Here is a 15776-nt window from a genome sequence, read left to right as displayed (position 1 = left end):
TTTCTAATCCTCGGCACTGAGCGTTCAATTTGTGCAATGTTTTTAGATCCTGTTTATACAGGGGATAAACATTTCAAAAGATCGGAAATAACTCTGAACAAGAAGCAGAATCCATCTGGCCAAGTTCTGCTTTGGCTCCTCTTGCCGGCACCACATTGCCAACTGGTGTTCTACTTTCTAGGCAGTGACAGAAATGTCAAGGACTTGCAGGCGGTGACACAGCAGTCCTGGGTACCGCTATACCGCACTTTAGCAGAGGACTATTCTCTTTGTCCTGGCAATTGGTCCAGCCCATTCCATCAGGCTGGTGTTGTGTCTCCTCCCACGGCTACTTCTCTGCTTACTGGACTTCATAGGCATCAAGGTGCCGTCCTTTGTTCTAGAACCTTGGCACACACTACCACATGTAATGTAATGGCGGTATGCAATATTAAATGCTCCGACTCCTGCTGTGTAAGCTTCGAATAATCTTTCATATTCTTTAAAGTATGGGCTGATACATTATACAAGTCAACCGGCTTGGTGACAACATTCATCACATGGCCAAGTTATATAGTGGCATAAAGATGTACAGCTGAAATACTACTTTCTGTACGTGCTACAAGCCGTCATTACATAAATGTGCTTTACCCTGATATATAAAAACCGCCAGCCTGCAGATTCCAAATCCCAGGCAGCTGACAGCACAGAAACCCGACGTCCCTTATACAAACAGGGTCTGCCAGAGTCATCCTGTGGCTGTCACACTCACCCAATCAGAAAATCCTCTCCCTTGAACTGCTAAAGGCCTGCAGCACATTCTTCCCAGGTGGAAACATGTGCAGGACAGGCGTACACCTTTCTATAATTAAAGTTGCACTACGGAGCACCCTTGGCACACCAGCATTGGCACCTATCGCCACCTTCATAGGGTGTCGGACTGTACTATGGGTGGCGTGGTAAATGCTGCAGCTATTGCAGGGCATTTTCAGGAAAGGTACAGCTCTGCCAACTACTAATCCCCCATACCATCCATTCAGGAGAATCTGCCAGTACAAACATGAAGTGCAACAGATGCCCGAGACAGTGCTGACATAATATTTCTGGATAGATTTGGATATGTGAGAATGCCTACTATACCAAGATAATCTAGAACAAAAAGTACAAGGGCAAGGAGACAACTCATGCAAATAAACTGCTGTCTCAGCACATAGCACCAAGGATTAACTCATCCTACAGACGTGAATTGTGCCAATGCATTCGCTCCCATACTGAGCACATCAGGGAATAAAGACTGAAGGACATAAAAGTGCAGAAAGTAACTTCTAGATCTGTAGCTCACCTGGCTTTTCTGCTTGTGGTTCCTCTGAGGTAAAGTTGCTGTTTGTGCCCCTAGTAGGCACAGGGCAGGTAGGATAATGAGGAGATGCATCCTCCGGGTAGGGCACAGGTGGTCTGCTGGAGGTAGTGCTTCTGTATGTGCAGCAGACCCTTTGTCCTTTCTTTGTCTTTCTTTTCTTCTTTGGCTGGTTCTCTCCTCTGTGTGTGGAGGAGCTGCCTGGTGCCTGTGTCAGTGAGCAGAGAATCCCTGCTGGGGATTTATACTCCTCTGTGCCTTTTGTTCTCTCTCTTCACTTTTATGGCCTGAAGTGACACATCTGAACAGCATCACGTGCTAAATGTTTGGGAAGGAGAGGGAGACAGAGGGGTTGACTAAGGAGAGGGGTTCATTTGGAGAGGAGGGAGGGAGATGCATAATCTCCTTCCAATAAACAAAAAAAATAAATGAAGAAAGAAGTCTTAAAGACTTACTGAAAGTTTACACTGTGATGTGTTCCTGTAACGTGGGGGCTCCACATACTTAATAACACAAAGGAAGCACAGAAATCTTTGATGGAATTTCAGGAACTATCAAGATACCCACTAGATATTGGACAGCGGACCCCACTGAATTTGCCATCAACACCAAGAATATTTATGGATTTACTTAACAGCTACAGAATATATACAGGACGTCCAATTGTATATTTATAAAACGGGTTGGCCACAGGAGGAAATCACCTCTTGTCATTATGGACTCTTTATTCCAACAAGTAACTTCTCCCAACCAGTAGTTTGAAAGTTAGCATAGGGAAATACAAGAAGTACGGCGTGTAACAAGACATAGATTTATCGTCAGGGCTTTCCATGGACTGACTATCATGTTTAGATCCATGGGCATAACTATAGCCCAGTTAGGGGGCACAATCAGGTGCAAGAACATTGTAGCTTTTTGTGGGGAATAACAGCATGGCGTCTAAGGCTACCATCACATCTGCGCTTTTCCTTTCCGGTATTGAGACCCGTCATAGGATCTTAATACTGGAGGAAAACGCTTCAGTTTTGTCCCCGTCCATTGTCAATGGGGACAAAACGGAAATAAACAAAATGGAGTGCACCAGAATATTGCCTTCCCATGATGCACACAAAAGTGTATCATGGTATACGGAGCACAAAAGGAAACGGATCCGGCATCCATTGACTTACAACGGTTTTAGCGACGGATCCGTCATGGCTATTTTAGAGATAATACAACCGGATCCATTCATAACGGATGCAGTTGGTTGTATTACCCTAACGGAAGCGTTTTTTGCTGATCCATGATGGATTCAGTAAAGACGCAGATGTGAAAGTAGCCTTATTTTGCTATAATGTGGGTTTTCTGATATGTGGTGCTATTATACATGCTTATAATTATTGCTGCTTATGCTGCTGTTTTAATTTTCTTCCACTAGGTGGTGGGGGCCCCCATCTTATTTTACTATGGAACACTGTGAATTATTATTTAGACATCCCCTTCCCCCACAGAACCTGAGTATGTTGGAGGGGTGCCTCATTGAAATAAGTGGGGGATATGGAAATGCTGCAAAGTCAAGCAGCAAGCAGTCCTTTTAGTGTGTATTCACACAGCAGAAATATAGGCAGCTGTTCCATTTATATTACAGAAGTAATCAAGCCCATTCAGATGAACAGAACTGAATTTCAGTAGCAGACATTTTCGCAACAAATGGACTGTGCTGTATACAGCACGCCCATAACTTAGAATTATCACACAGACTAAGATTACCATGTCCAGTGTAATATGATAATACCAGCATACCTGAGTGCTATGGAGCCTGTGGTGAGAGTTGGCCCCTAGCTGAACGGCATGTAGTTACACATATAGCATTTGGTTGGAACTGCCACTAGGAGAGGACTGTCAGATTTGAGCAGATTTACTAAGACTGGCATCTCCGACGCCACTGTAAGTATGCTGGATTAAAATGCACCAAATTTATTAAGAGGCTCACGCCCCTTAATAAATTTAGCACGTCTTCTGGCAGTCTATGTGCCAGAAAATCTCATTAAGCCAGTTTTGATTATGGCTTGATAAAGGCTCCATGGAGCGAGCTGAAACGTTGCTGCTATCACATGGGTTAATAAATCACCCACTGTTTGTGACACGGATACTTGAGTGCTGCCTTGGCTTCTTTTTGCACATAAGCCAGTTTTGAGCTATAATTTACAATGGCATAAATTCATTGACACCAATAATAACTGTAGATATCCATATCCACCTAACAGGGGCTGCAGGCAGCCAGAATCTTTCCTCTTTTCTTCCAGCAGGCACTGTGAGAAAAAGGAAGCATCATACAGTTGCAAGATTTCCCTTGAAGCTGCAAATTTGGAGCCATGAATGACCAACTTAACTGCTCTTGCCATAAAGTTGAACGCTACCCAATATCCTGTCCTGAGAGCAGGACTAGATACATAACACCAAGGCCAGTAGGCACGGATCTCTGCCAAAGCAGCAGCTATACCTTGTACTCCGAATGTTGTGTGATATTTCAAAATTGAGTAATATAATAATGTACAATTAATCTATTCCCGATTATTTTTACATGAAGATTATTTTACACCAGGAAAGAGCTGCACCTCAGCCCTAGCCTTTTTTAGGGTCCCTACACACACATTTTGCCTGGTGTGCACCGCACATGCACGGCCACCTCTCCATTGACTTTTGGAACTCCCATAGCAAAGAATGAAGGGCGGCCGCGCTTGCGTGGTGCACTCTCCCTCACTTCCTAGCAATATGCCATCAATGTCTGAGATAAGAATACTAGAACCGACATGTACCTCAGATAAATCAATGTAAATAACAGAGGGGCCTGGACATACAATATGCAACGCCTACCCGAACCAACCCAATAGCCCCCATGAATAATACCAAAATATTCTCATGTAATATATCATAAATCTTTATTACTACAAAAAATGTATGGACAAGGTGAAAAGAGAAGAAAAAAGGGGAAGGAGATAACTAGATCTCCTCACTCCTGATACCCCTGATAGAGGGAATCGCACAGGTACTTAGCTGAATATAATAATGATGTAAAATATCCCCGGGTAAAACATGTATAGATCGCTCCCCCAATGCACAGTGTGAATGCGAAACACTATGACCGTGCAAAAGGATAATAGTTGATGGTACAACTGAAATATACACACAATGAATGGAGACCAATATCAGGCCGGAACCATGTCCAGTCAAAAAATGGCACAAAATAGATCAAAGGGTCCGCATGTCAACGTGTGTATAAAAAGGGAGCTGCAATAAACACTAGTGCAAAAATATATATAATATGTCAATGAACATACAGAGAAAATACAACTGCATGCAGGTGGTTTGGGGCAACCAGTGGTCTGTCAGACAAATATCCAGTTGCCAGATCCTATATTATGGCCCAATGGTAAACCCACAAACCACACAACCATTGCTGTAAATAACACAATAAAACTGTTGAGAAATATTGTTAATTACCCACGATGAGCGAAGTACCCGAGGCAAAAGTGATGCTTATGCCCCAACGCGCGTTTCGCCACCCTACTGGCTAAAATCTGCTGCTGGTGTTTTACAGAAAAAAGCAGGTGCAAAAAAATCTCCCTGTGTATGGGAACCCTTGGATTTATTCGTGAAAGTTCTGCGATTGTCCCATTCATCTGAAGGGGTTTGCAGAAATCCAGTGTGATGTAGAGATTTCATTTTCCGCCGCAACAAATCTGCTGTGTGTGAATATATCCTCACAGGTAAGGCTACTTTCACACTCGCGTTTTGGGCGGATCCGTCATGTTGCAGGTTGAGCATGCCCTTTTCTAGCAGGAACAAGAGAGGAATGCCCAACACAGAGTCATAAGAATAAATCCTCCAGAACTAACACATGGAATAGTTATTTACTAAAATGGGCATGTCAGAAGAGGTGACGGGTCCGATTTAAGATCATGCATCTTACGCGTTTTGGGCGGATCCGTCATGGATCTGCAAAAACGGATCTGTTACAATAATACAACCGCATGCATCTGTCATGAACGGATCCGTTTGTAATATCTGTAACATAGCCAAGACGGATCAGTCAAGAACTCCATTGAAAGTCAATGGGAGACGGATCCCTTTTCTATTGTGCCAGATTGTGTCAGAGAAAACGGATCCGTCCCCATTGACTTACAGGATCAGTTTGGCTCAGTTTAGTCAAGCAGGCAGCGTTTTGGTGTCCGCCTCCAGAGCGGAATGGAGACTGATCGGAGGCAAACTGATGCATTCTGAGCGGATCCTTTTCCATTCAGAATGCATTAGGGCAAAACTGATCCGTTTTGGACCGCTTGTGAGAGCCCATGATGGATCTCACAAACGGAAAGCCAAAACGCGAGTGTGAAAGTAGCCTAACAGAAGTTCAGAAGGTTCATCCATCACTGCAGACACTCAGCTGCATCCTATGTACAAACAAACAGACTCACACCTAGCTGTAGGAATTCATTCAGACTGATACATGTTCCTGAAGGAGAAAGACTAAAACTTATCCTTTTGAGGTCCATAAAAAGAATCCGGCCTGAAAGAAAACATAGTGCAGATTCAAACACCAGGTGTCCATTCACCTGACACCTGCTTGTGCACGTGTTTACAGACCACCATGCCTATGTGCAGGTCTATGTGTGTGTCATTCTCCGGACACGTGGGTTTCACTATAACATAAATACATCCATCACAAACAGATGTCCCGAAAACATTTTCATCTTCACTAAACCTAAGCTAACACAACAGGATATTGCTTAAACAGAAATTCCCTAACGTTCTTTTTAGAATTAGTAGGAGCATTACAAGAAGCATAGAGGGCTGCATGGAATAAAACATTTCTGCCCATCACATCCTTCAGCAGAATACAGGCTGCCACTCTCAGCAGCATAAAACTGCATACATGCACAGAATCCATAATTAGGTCAAACTTCATGTGCAATCTTTTTTAGGCAGTAAACTATTGAATTTTTTTTATTAATCGAAAAAGAATCCCCCCCCCCCCAAAAAAAAGAAACCACTAGTAGATGTAAAATGTTTCACATGCTCAACTGTAAAAGCCAATTACCATGTCAAAAAACTGCAGCAAACCTGTGTGTAGTTTTTCAGATGTAGTTTTGGTGTGGTTTTAAGCACTCTCAACCACTATCTTTGGATACACCCCTATGTGGTTATAGGGACTTCTGCTTATTCTTGGTGAATGTTGTTATAAATTGGCCATTAGAAGAGAGGTTGTACCTATTAGAGACGTTAATAAGTAGCCAATATGTACTGCACAATATTCAAAGGGGTTTTCCAGTCTGAGTGGGCATTTTTCAAGCCAAGAAAGGGAAGTAGAGGACAGCTAGGACAAGAGCGGAGTTGGATCAGCAGCAGCCGGTAATCGGTGGAAAGAAGTAATCTTTTTGATTTTTTGATTTTTAACAGTTTCTGCCTACCTCTTTTTTTAAGATTGTTCCCAGAAAACCTCTATAATCTGCAGTTTAAAGAGGGCCTGATATGTTGTTTAAATGATAAAAAGGTAGTAATGATTAGACATTTAATTTTGTTCTCTTAGATCATTAACAAATTGATATATTAGGCTTGAGAAAAGCTTTTGTCAATGCATTCTATGAGCGAGTGAACTGATGGAACAGGCAAGCTGCTTTATTTATTTTATTCATTCATTATTCCTGAATTAAACAGGTCTACCGCCTATTTTAATTAAAAATATATATATATACAGTTGCAAGAAAAAGTATGTGAACCCTTTGGAATGATATGGATTTCTGCATAAATTGGTCATAAAATGTGATCTGATCTTCATCTAAGTCACAACAATAGACAATCACAGTCTGCTTAAACTAATAACACACAAAGAATTAAATGTTACCATGTTTTTATTGAACACACCATGAAAACATTCACAGTGCAGGTGGAAAAAGTATGTGAACCCTTGGATTTAATAACTGGTTGAACCTCCTTTGGCAGCAATAACTTCAACCAAACGTTTCCTGTAGTTGCAGATCAGACGTGCACAACGGTCAGGAGTAATTCTTGACCATTCCTCTTTACAGAACTGTTTCAGTTCAGCAATATTCTTGGGATGTCTGGTGTGAATCGCTTTCTTGAGGTCATGCCACAGCATCTCAATCGGGTTGAGGTCAGGACTCTGACTGGGCCAATCCAGAAGGCGTATTTTCTTCTGTTTAAGCCATTCTGTGGTTGATTTACTTCTATGCTTTGGGTCGTTGTACTGTTGCAACACCCATCTTCTGTTGAGCTTCAGCTGGTGGACCGATGGCCTTAAGTTCTCCTGCAAAATGTCTTGATAAACTTGGAAATTCATTTTTCCTTCGATGATAGCAATCCGTTCAGGCCCTGACGCAGCAAAGCAGCCCCAAACCATGATGCCCCCACCACTATACTTCACAGTTGGGATGAGGTTTTGATGTTGGTGTGCTGTGCCTCTTTTTCTCCACACATAGTGTTGTGTGTTTCTTCCAAACAACTCAACTGGTTTCATCTGTCCACAGAATATTTTGCCAGTACTGCTGTGGAACATCCGGGTGTTCTTGTGCAAACTTTAAACGTGCAGCAATGTTTTTTTTGGACAGCAGTGGCTTCCTCTGTGGTATCCTCCCATGAAATCCATTCTTGTTTAGTGTTTTACGTATCGTAGATTCTCTAACAGGGATGTTAGAATATGCCAGAGACTTTTGTAAGTCTTTAGCTGACACTAGGATTCTTCTTCACCTCATTGAGCAGTCTGCGCTGTGCTCTTGCAGTCATCTTTACAGGACAGCCACTCCTAGGGAGAGTAGCAGCAGTGCTGATCTTTCTCCATTTATAGACAATTTGTCTTACCGTGGAATGATGAACAGCAAGGCTTTTGGAGATACTTTTATAACCCTTTCCAGCTTTATGCAAGTAACAATTATTAATCGTAGGTCTTCTGAGAGCTCATTTGTGCGAGGCATCATTCACATCAGGCAATGCTTCTTGTGAAAAGCAAACCCAGAACTGGTGTGTGTTTTTTATAGGGCAGGGCAGCTGTAACCAACACCTCCAATCTCATCTCATTGATTAAACTCCAGTTGGCTGACACCTCAATCCAATTAGCTCTTGGAGATGTCATTAGTCTAGGGGTTCACATACTTTTTCCACCTGCACTGTGAATGTTTACATGGTGTGTTAAATAAAAACATGATAAAATTTAATTATTTGTGTGTTATTAGTTTAAGCAGACTGTGATTGTCTATAGTTGTGACTTAGATGAAGATCAAATCACATTTTATGACCAATTTGTGCTGAAATCCATATCATTTCAAAGGGTTCACATACTTTTTCTTGCAACTGTATATATATAAATTTTAAAAGAGTTGTCTTTACAACTACCATCAAGGATAGACGCCAGAAAAAAATTCTGCACATATTTGAGAGCAGTCAAATCTCGTGCAAAATCTACAAGTTACAGCAGAATTGTTGGTGCCAGTGAACACGGCCTTACATCCTCTCGTTTGTAGCCACTTCCTATAGCAAAACTACAGTGCCTTGAAAAAGTATTCATACCCCCTTGAGCTTCCACATTTTTTCACGTTACATTCACAAACTTAGGGCTCATGCACACGAACGTATTTTCTTTCCGTGTCCGTTCCATTAATTTCAATGGTTCCACAAAAAAAAACGGAAGTTACTCCGTGTGCATTCTGTTTGCGTATGTCCGTATTTCCGTTCCGCAAAAAAATAGAACATGTCCTATTATTGTCTGCATTACCGACAAGGATAGTACTGTCTATTAGGGGCCAGCTGCTCTGTTCCGCAAAATAAGGAACGCACACGGACGTCATCTGTATTTTTTGCGGATCCGTTATTTACGGACCGCAAAATACATACGGTCGTGTGCATGAGCCCTTAAATGTATTTTATTAGGATTTTATGTGATAGACCAACACAAAGTAGCAAGTATGTGTGAAGTGAGAAGAAAATGATATACAGTGCCTTGCAAAAGTATTCACCCCCTTGACTTTTTTCGTATTTTGTCACATTACAGCCTTAAGTTCAATGTTTTGAGAATCTGAATTTTATGTGATGGATCAGAACACAATAGTCTAAGTTGGTGAAGTGAAATGAGAAAAATATATAAATAAAACTATTGTTTAGAAATAGAAAACAGAAAATTGGCATGTGCTTATGCACATGCCCATAAAAAACTCTGGTGCAACCAATTACCTTCAGAAGTCACATAATTAGTGAAATGATGTCCACCTGTGTGCAATCTAGGTGTCACATGATCTGTCATTACATATACACACCTTTTTGAAAGGCCCCAGAGGCTGCAACACCTAAGCAAGAGGCATCGCTAACCAAACACTGCCATAAAGACCAAGGAACTCTCCAAACAAGAAAATGACAATGTTGTTGAGAAGTATAAGTCAGGGTTAGGTTATAAAAAAATATCCAAATCTTTGATGATCCCCAGGAGCACCATCAAATCTATAATAACCAAATAGAAAGAACATGGCACAACAGAAAACCTGCCAAGAGATGGCCACCCACCAAAACTCACGGACTGGGCAAGGAGGGCATTAATCAGAGAGGCAGCACAGAGACCTAAGGTAACCCTGGAGGAGCTGCAGAGTTCCAGAGCAGAGACTGGAGTATCTGTACATAGGACGACAATAATCCGTACGCTCCATAGAGTTGGGCAGAGTGGCCAGAAGAAAGCCATTACTTTCAGCTAAAAACAAAAAGGCACGTTGTGAGTTTGCGAAAAAGGCATGTGGGAGACTCCCAAAATGTATGGAGGAAGGTGCTCTGGTCTGATGAGACTAAAATTTAACTTTTCGGCCATCAAAGAAAACGCTATGTCTGGCGCAAACCCAACACATCACATCACCCAAAGAACACCATCCCCACAGCATGATGCTGCCACCACCATGTTTCACTGTGGGGATGTTTTTCAGCAGCCGGGACTGGGAAACTGGTCAGAGTTGAGGGAAAGATGGATGGTGCTAAATACAGGGATATTCTTGAGCAAAACCTGTACCACTCTGTGCGTGATTTGAGGCTAGGATGGAGGTTCACCTTCCAGCAGGACAATGACGCCAAACACACTGCTAAAGCAACACTTGAGTGGTTTAAGGGGAAACATGTAAATGTGTTAGAATGGCCTAGTCAAAGCCCAGCTCTCAATCCAATAGAAAATCTGTGGTCAGACTTAAAGATTGCTGTTCACAAGCGCAAACCATCCAACTTGAAGGAGCTGGAGCAGTTTTGCAAGGAGGAATGGGCAAAAATCCCAGTGGTAAGATGTGGCAAGCTCATAGAGACTTATCCAAAGCGACTTGGAGCTGTGATTGCCGCAAAAGGTGGCTCTACAAAGTATTGACTTTAGGGGGGTGAATAGTTATGCACTTTGACTTTTTCTGTTATTTTGTCCTATTTGTTGTTTGCTTCACAATAAATAAAATTATGCAAATCCTCAAACAATCCATGTTAATTCCAGGTTGTGAGGCACCAAAATGTGAAAAAAGTCAAGGGGGGTGAATTCTTTTGCAAGGCACTGTACGGTTTTCAAAAGTTTTAATAAATAATAATCTAAATAGTGTGGCGTGCATTTGTATTCAATCCCCTGTATTCTGATACCTCTAAATAAGATCCAGTGTGACTAATTGCTTTCAGAAGTCACCAAATTGGTAAATAAAGTCCACCTGTGCAGAATTTATTCTCATTATAACTACAGCTGTTCTGTGAAAGTCTCTGAGGTTTGTTAGAGAAAATTAGTGTTCAGCATCACGAAAATCAAGGAACACACCAGACAGGTCAGGGATAAAGTTGTGGGGAGTATAAAGAAGGGGTAAGGTATATAAAAATATGCCAAGCTCTGAACATCTCATGGAGCACTGCTCAATCCATAAATGGAAGGAGTATGGCACAACTGCAAACCTACCAATACATGGCTGTCCACCTAAACTGACAGGCCAGGCAATGAGAGCACTAATTAGAGAAGCAGCCAAGAGGCCCATTGTCACTCTGGAGGAGCTGCAGAGATCCACAGCTTAGGTGGGAGAGTCTGTCCACAGGACAACTATTAGTCGTGTAGTCCACAGATCTGGCCTTTATGGAATAGTGGCAAGAAGAAAGCCATTTTTGAAAGCAAAACATAAGTCTCGTTTGCCACATGCCATTTAGGAAACACAAAAAAACATGTGGAAGAAGGTGCTCTGCTCAGATGAGACCAAAGTTGAACTTTTTGACCTAAATGCAAAATGCTATGTGTGGCATAAAACTAACCCTACACATAACCGTGAACACACCATCCCCAACGTGAAACATGGTGGTGGCAGCATCGTGCTGTGGGGATGCTTTTATTCATCAGGGACAGGGATGCTGGTCAGAGTTGATGGGAAGATAGATGGAACTAGGTACAGGGGAATTCTAGAGGACCACCTGGTAGAGGCTGCAAAAGACTTGAGACTTCCAGCAGGACAACGACCCTAAACATAGATCAAAGTATAGTCATGTGTTAGAATGTCCCAGTCAATGTCAAAACCTACTGTAAATCCCATTGAGAATCTGTGGCAAGACTTGAAAATTGCTGTTCACAGACCTCCTCCATCCAATGTGACTGAGCTTGAGCTATTTTGCAAAGAAGAATGGGCAACATTTTCAGTCTCTAGATGTGCAAAGATCTGGTAGAGAAATACCCCAAAATACTTGCAGCTGTAATTGCAGCAAACAGAGTCAATACCTTCTAGGGGTGACTGAATACAAATGCACGCCGCACTTTTCAGATTTTTTTTTTCTCATTTTCTTTTTACCTCACACATACTTGCTACTTTGTGTTGGTCTATCACATAAAATCCCAATAAAATACATTTTAGTTTTTGGGTGTAACGTAAAGAAATAAAGTGGAAAAGTTCAAGGGGTATGAATACTTTTTAAAGGCACCGTACATATGCATATTACAAAGTTTATGCTCCATCTTCTTACTTGGTAGATCTGCTCTGTAGATTTTAAAATACAGTTCAAGGGTATATACACACAACTGTATGTATTTTGCGGATCCGTGTTTTGCACCAAGTAGGTGCCAGATTGCCACTTACATACCATAATAATTAAATTATACTGTTAAACTGATCACTGAGAAAGAAGAAAGTTCACCTTGGTTTTTTTCTTGCATTAAGAATCTAATATCGACTAGAGTTCTCAGATTCTGATATCAGATACACAGAAAGGTGCCAACACTGAAATCACCAGTCTTTTTTGTCCATAATTTACGATTATAGCATTCTCAACTGTTGCATCAGATAAGAATGATCATATAGGCAGACTTCTACCTATAATTAGAGAAACACATTCTGGTGCAAAGATATGTCTAAAATGTATTCCATAATGTTAGGAACACTGTATAACGCTACTTTCACACTCGCGTTTTGGCTTTCCGTTTGTGAGATCCGTCATGGGCTCTCTCAAGCGGTCCAAAACGGATCAGTTTTGCCCTAATGCATTCTGAATGGAAAATGATCCGCTCAGAATGCATCAGTTTACCTCCGATCAGTCTCCATTCCGTTCTGGAGGTGGACATCAAAACGCTGCCTGCAGCATTTTACTGTCCGCTTGACGAAACTGAGCCAAATGGATCCGCCCTGGCACACAATGTAAGTCAATGGGGACGGATCCGTTTTCTCTGACACAATCTGGCACAATAGAAAACTGAGCTATGTTACAGATAATACAAACGGATCCGTTCAGGACGGATGCATGCAGTTGTATTATTGTAATGGATCCGTTTTTGCAGATACATGACGGATCCGCCCAAAACGCGAGTGTGAAAATAGCCTAAAACAGTACCGTATGTCTGAAGACTACATAAAAAATGTAATGAAGAAAGGACCGGCACTCACATGAAGTAGCTTTTAAGATACTTGATTTATTCCTCACATATCAGTGACGCGTTTCGGCACAGAGCGTGCCTCCATCAGACTGCAGTACGAAACGCGTCACTGGTATGTGACAAATAAATCAAGCATCTTAAAAGCTACTTCATGTGAGTGCCGGTCCTTTCTTCATGACTGTTATCCGGGACGCCAGCCCTTGGACACGTGCACCACCATGCTACCACTAGAACCGCAGTGCTGACCGGTGATTATTATACATAAAAATGTATCATGCTGAAATCATAATAGACTTTGATCAGCCTTTTAAGAATAAAATCACAGATTGGACAAAACAGTGACAGAAATGGCCAAAGGTCAGATTTATCACAGAACATGCTCCTGATCTTCCTCCAGGAACAGCCTGCCGGATCTCTGACGCTAGTGTGCAACTAGCCTTATATATTAAGAAGCCCAGTCCTACAAAGCCCATACAGTCTGTGGTTGTGTGTAGTTCACAACAATGCAACAGCACTCTGCAAACCAAATAACATACAATAATGCCATAGTTATAGAAAACATTCTGGTGCTAATGCTACGGATATTTTGTACATTTGAGATTCTTGGCAAATACTTTTTGTACAAAATTATTTGGGCCCGTCTGCCAAACGTCAAGGCGATCTCTATAAGAAGGGAACCTAACACTAAATACTACCTGGTATGCGCCATACTGGCCACCACAAAATTCAGGGAGTGCAGGTTACACATGCATGCTGGGTCCACTCTGCCTTTTACCATTTCTGGTGCCATAATGGCCTCCATTAAATCCAGGGAATGCAGGTACCAACATGCATGCTAAGCCCACACTTACATTTTTTTTCTTCGTGTTTCTAGCCATGGCAGCATGCACCTGCGCATTAGGATGTTGTAGTTCACAACAATGTCATATGACTTCCCTACCCACTATATGCTGAACAGTTGTTGTTTTTTTTATATATATTTATAAAATGCTGAGTATATACTTTCCACTGTAGGTAGACACTGTAATTGGTTAGTGTAAATTCATTACATAGTAGAGCCACCAACTCTGAGGCTAAAGATCTCTCCAAAGCGGCTGAGTCAGCTCCATAAATTCTCCAGTAAAGGTGCCTGTTTGTACACAGGACCCCATCTGAATAGAATGAAATTAGTCTAATAAAACAACAAAGAATTTTGTCTTGGTTGAAACTACTTCTGACGAAAGTCTGTGGGTTAGTGCAGGTCTGGATGGCCTTTGGCTATACTGATAGAATGATGCTGAACAGTTTACTGGAACGTCTTGAGTTACAACAGCGGACTGGCTGTATTCATAGGGGTTACTCTTTGCTGTTGTATTGGATATGTTTGAGTCCATGCCCAGTTCCTATTTTCAGCTGTGGTGAGCTGATAACATCACCATGCGTTCCTCATGTCATGTCTTTACTCATGTCTGGGCAACATGACTGATAACATTCGTTGCATATAATATTTGACCCTTCAAAGATGAGAAACCAATAAAAACATATTCCACACTGGTTTGGAATGTGTGGAAATATCAATTATTGTTTGGCTGGTTTTGTATACTAACAGCACCTCCTTTATACTGCGTCCAATGATTTTCCTCTTCTACCACTTGCCGTGGTCCTGTGTCAGCCATTGTTTGTTCAGTACAATTCATAACCGACTAGGACGCCTGACTTTCCTGACATTTGGCTTGAGGACAAACAATAATTAAGCATGTTGAATTTAACTTCAAATATGTCACCAGGGTAGAAACTAGGGCTGCAACGATTAATCAAAGTTATCGATAATATTCGATAATGGGATTCGTTGTCGACAAATCCCGTTATCGAATAATCGGCCGATTCGTTGCTATGCGGGCGGGAGAGGGCGGTCAGGCGCTATGCCTGCGGGCCCTTGAACTTTAAATCAGTGCATCTTTATTACCTTACAATGAAGCTCCGGTAACAGGCAGAGCGGGCGGCAGCGTAACATCATTTACTCACGTGACACGCCTGCTCCGCCTGCTTCATTCATAAAGTGGGCGGAGCAGGCGCGTCACGTGAGTGAGTGACGTTACGCCGCCACCCGCTCTGCCTGTTACCGGAGCTTCATTGTAAGGTAATAAAGATGCGCTGATTTAAAGTTGAAGTAAAAGTTACTGCCAGAATAGTCTACTGCTGTGAGCGGCGGGGCCGGGGCTGTAATGGGGAGGGGGATCTGTGCACTGCTATGTGGAGGGGGATCTGTGGATGGCACTGTTATGGGGAGGGGGATCTGTGCACTGTTATGGGGAGGGGGATCTGTGGATGGCACTGTTATGGGGAGGGGGATCTGTGGATGGCACTGTTATGGGGAGGGGGATCTGTGGATGACACTGTTATGGGGGAGATCTGTGGATGACACATATAGCATAAGATGCTATATAGTGTCATCCATAGATCCCCCCCATATCAGTGTCATCCACAGATCCCCCTCCCCATAACAGTGTCATCCACAGATCCCCCTAACATAACAGTGCACAGATCCCCTCCCCATAACAGTGCCATCCACAG

General features: G+C 42.2%; 1 protein-coding gene across 1 annotated transcript in view; it reads right to left on the bottom strand.

The window, feature by feature from the left end:
* Positions 1-1437, bottom strand: part of MMP11 (matrix metallopeptidase 11) — a 56032-nt gene extending 54595 nt beyond the window's left edge. Inside the window, exon 1 of the mRNA XM_040420241.1 lies at positions 1322-1437. Coding sequence (XP_040276175.1) covers positions 1322-1411 — 90 coding nt within the window. The 5' untranslated portion in view covers positions 1412-1437. The remainder of the gene's footprint in view (positions 1-1321) is intronic.
* Positions 1438-15776: the final 14339 nt, after the last annotated feature.

Source organism: Bufo bufo, chromosome 2 (genome assembly GCF_905171765.1).
Source record: "Bufo bufo chromosome 2, aBufBuf1.1, whole genome shotgun sequence".
NCBI classification, from domain to species: Eukaryota; Metazoa; Chordata; class Amphibia; order Anura; family Bufonidae; genus Bufo; species Bufo bufo.
Note: the sequence above shows the minus strand (reverse complement) of the source record. Positions and strands in the feature narration are given on the sequence as shown.